Source organism: Podarcis filfolensis (genome assembly GCF_964270895.1).
Source record: "Podarcis filfolensis genome assembly, chromosome: 16".
Classification (NCBI taxonomy): domain Eukaryota; kingdom Metazoa; phylum Chordata; class Lepidosauria; order Squamata; family Lacertidae; genus Podarcis; species Podarcis filfolensis.
Genome location: NC_139620.1, coordinates 13,776,203 through 13,780,150, shown reverse-complemented (window position 1 = coordinate 13,780,150; position 3,948 = coordinate 13,776,203). Strand labels below are relative to the sequence as shown.

At 48.6% G+C, this 3,948-nt stretch overlaps 1 protein-coding gene across 2 annotated transcripts; it reads left to right on the top strand.

Annotated features, from left to right (window-relative positions):
* The first annotated feature begins 31 nt into the window (after positions 1–31).
* LOC310752129 (UPF0696 protein C11orf68 homolog) lies at positions 32–3,638 on the top strand. Of its 2 annotated transcripts, none has more exons than XM_083591937.1 (2): positions 32–278; positions 1,872–3,638. In XM_083591937.1, the coding sequence occupies exon 2, from the start codon at positions 1,887–1,889 to the stop codon at positions 2,622–2,624; it is 738 nt and encodes a 245-aa protein (XP_083448063.1). In that variant the 5' UTR covers positions 32–278; positions 1,872–1,886; the 3' UTR covers positions 2,625–3,638. The 2 variants fall into 2 exon arrangements, with proteins under 2 accessions (XP_083448063.1, XP_083448064.1); XM_083591938.1 differs by having other exon boundaries at positions 156–288; positions 1,883–3,638.
* Positions 3,639–3,948: the final 310 nt, after the last annotated feature.

Sequence of the window (3,948 nt, the reverse complement as noted above, 5' to 3'; positions counted from 1 at the left end):
ACGCCAGGCCGTTGGTAAGGCAACGCCACTCCAGGCGGGGCTGCTGCGAAAGGGGCTCCAGCGGCGGCGGCGGCTTCTCTGGAGGGGCCAGGAGAGGCCCGCTCTCTCGCGCTCCTCTGTCTCGCCGGGGAGGGTCAGAGAATGGAGGGGGCTCCCGTTTGCCTGTTTATTCCAACGCCTGCCGCTCACTGCAGTCATTGCCAGTAACGGTTTGCTTTACGGTGCTCGGAATGCTTCGCCTCCATTAAGCTTCTTGTTGCACTGAGCAGCCCTGCAAGGTAGGCCAGTGTTATCAGCCCTAAGCGAGGGGAAAACTTCCTGGATGGGTCTTGCTTAATTTTTATTTTTGGCATACTCCCCACCCTTTCCCATAAGCTCCTTTGGGCGACTCCTTAACACACCAGCTGACACTGGCAATTTCTTTAGTCACTGCAGTGTTGTTGTTTTTAACAGCCACGCTCCTTCTGCAACCAGCTTATTGCTATTCCTTCCTTAGACTAAAATTTAATGCTGCCTAAAACGGCCCCTAAGTGAGGAGCTGCGTAGGTCTGCATGTGGTTAGTTTTTGTAGGTTCCCCTCCACAATTAAAAATGTCTTTGGAGCACCTTTGCGTTGCTGCAGTTAGTGTTGCCTTGGTAAATGGTAAATATGTCTTAAAGGCAGGGGTGGGAAACGTTTATCAGCAGCTAAAGGGGTCACGTTCCTTTCTGGGCCACATGGCAATGATGAGCAACGCCAGAGGCAAATGTGGGCTGAAATGCAGATTTTACCTTTGCACAGTAGGCTAGTCGCACACCCCTCCGTATCTTCCATCCAGACAAGCAGTTCAAAAGCACATCCCATCTTGCAGAGGCAGATTTAGGGGAGTGCGGCAGGTTTGCCTGCACTGGCACTGAGCTGTGAGGGATGCTACAACAATTAAGTAGAATGAAGTTGAGTGGCGGGGATATGCACCAAATTTTGGCACCTCACAGGGTGCTACTAAAATTCGAAAGCCCGAAATCCAGGCAGAAACGTTTGTAGTGAGAAGCAGGTTGAGTGAAGGGTCTGGATTGGGGAATAGATCAGAGGGCCAGATAGCCAAGTCTGGCTGCTGGGCCTGAGCTACCCTACCCATGCATTAAACTATACTGATGCTTTTACATTGATAATGTTAAGTCATTACTAACTTAAACTTTACTGAATTCAGTGACTAAGCCTGGATCCAACCCTTGGTGTGTAGTGCTTGTAAGGGTTTTGTGTGTGTGTACAAAATGTTTAACTATTTGTATTCCATTTTTACTACTTGGAACGTATTGTGGTTGGAATGTAGGAAGCTGCCTTATACTGAGTTAGACCCTTGGTGCATCTAGCTCATTATTATTTAAATTGACTGGCAGAGGCTCTTCAGTGTTTCAGACATGCGCCTCTCCCTTCTTATAGTACATGTTGCTCTTCTGTTATCTTTGCAACAAGGTTTTGAGGCTGATCAAGCAGAGAGCTAGTAACTTTATGCAGAAGGCTGCTCACATCCAAGGCTAGTGTTCTGCACCATACTGCCCAGCAGTTTTGAGTAACTAAAAAAAAAAGTATGTGTGATGGTGGTGAACTTCAGTTGCTACTGCTCACTCTGGAATTCCTGTTTTATAAATTCCAAGCTGGGTTACAGTTACAGATAAATAGTTACTGGACACGTTTGGTAATGACCTCAGGGTGAGTGAGGCTTGGCCTCAATTCTCTAATCTGTAAAATGCGACTGTGTAGAGAATTTGCCTTGTTGGCTAGTTGTATGAAGGAAGGAAACATTGCAAGCTAGGATATATGACAGCAGGGACCAGGCAGGCTGCCTCTTGTTTATTACATTTTGCTTTGCCCTCTCCTTCTTTGTCAGGTGCCCTGCAGTGTCATGTCCAGCCAGGATGATAAGACAGGGAAGGAAGGTGCTTTTGCAGCAGAGCAGCTGGCTGCTGAGTCCATGGCGGCAGATATGGACCCCTGGGTAGTTTTTGATGCTCGCAAGACTCCCCGGGCCGAATTCGAGGAGTGGCTGCAGACCTACCAACCGTCCCGTGTTTCCCGGTTTGGTGACCCCGAGTGCAATGCTGAGCCGGTGGGTTGGATAGCAGTGTATGGGCCCCGTTTCTGTCCTGAAGCCGGCGATGTGGTAGGGCTGCAGGAGGATTGGGAGCTGCTGCAAGCCAGCGGGCGCCACATCACCTTCGACATGGTCAAGGAGCTGGCGCTGAACCGGCGAGTGCTGACCGGGAAGTGGCTCATGCACCTGGATAGCGGCTTCAAGGTGGACCATGCCTGGTGTGGCATTGCCCGCGCGGTGCTCGACGGGCGCATTGGCGTGGCCAAGGTCAGCCCCTGCTGCCCCGACTCGGAGCGCAAGCAGGTCATCTGTGTATACACAGACGACTTCACAAATGAGGAGCAGGTGCTGGTGGCCGATGCTGTGATCCGCACCACAGGGGTCAAATGCTTGTTGTCCTACAAGCCTGATGTTTATACCTACTTGGGCATCTACCGAGACAACCGCTGGCACCTTTGCCCCACCATCTACGAAAGTAAGTTTGATTTGGAATGTATCCCTCGGCGTTCGCGCATCACCAACAAAGTGAACAACATGGAAGTGACTTAAAACGTGTTCCTTTGGATGTGTGGCCCTTCCAGGGGAATGGTGTTGTGGCTGGGAGCTACAAGTCCCAGTGCCCCTCCCCTTTCGCTCCCCCTCAGAGAGACCACATTACAGTTGCCAAGCACAGGCCGGCAGGGATGCTGGAGGCAGGATTTCAGCACTGGGTGGCAGCTGCCTGCATTGGTCTTCCTGCAGCCACATTTAAGGACACCTGAATTTATCTTTCAATGGAGTGTGCTGCCTTCCTTGTTTTCAAGAACTTCATACCAGGAGTGCATCACTGCACTTCTTCCTCAGTTGCCTGTGCGTATGCTTTCATATCCCCTTCCCCAGTGACTTTGGGTATCAAAATAAATGCACACACTCCCATTTCATGACAGGTCAGTAGAAAGATTGCTGTAGCAGTCAAAAAGAAAAGGGGTGGCAAGTCAAATGATCTCTTATTTGACAAATCCTTGCATGTTTAGGATATGAATACCCAACATGGTGTCTTCCAAATGCTTTGGTCTGCAACTCCCAGCATCCTTGACCATTCACCATGTTGAGTGAGGCTGATGGGAGTTTTAGTCTAAAACACCTGGAGGGTTTGGCTACCTCTGTGCTAAGAGGAGGCATACTTTCTAACAATGCAAAACATTCCCATCTTGTAGAATAATCTAAGCAGACTATGGGGAGTTCTGTGAAACACAAAAGTTTGGATATTTTTGCTTCCAACAGTTTCATCTAATTTTGCCACAGGTTCCCCAGGCCTGCCATAATGCCTGGGAAAAGTAGTTTCTAGGGAAGTTTTTCATCAGAAACTAGTAATGTTTCACCAGGGAGGTGCTGTGTAGTTTTGACAGAGGGGCTAAACATAGACGCTATCCCAACAAAATGTGTTGGGAGAACAAGTTTTACTCATTTAAGGGAATGTCTCTCAACATTTCTTTCCTCTTCAGGCTGTGGAAAATAAATTTGATTCAGCAGCACTTGCCTACCTGTAAAATAGGTTTTTAAAAAATAAAGTGATTTTGTCTTCTTGCTGAATGTTTATTGCCAGGAGGGTGTGTGGGAAGAGAGAATGGAAATGGAAGAGGCAAGCAGGCCAGCTGGCACCAGTCTTTGAATTGCCTCACTTGCAGTTTAAAGCTAGTTCCTACTCAGGAAACTTTGAATTTTTAAAGAGGCTTCTATACTAGGGTTGCCATAGGTCTGGAATTTGCCGGACATGGCCAGAATACGGCAGTCAGAAGCAGTGTCTGGGTGGAAGTGGCTGGAATTGTCCTGGAAAACCCGGACATATGGCAACTCATGTCGGAAGTCAATATTTTGGTGAATTCCCCCCCAC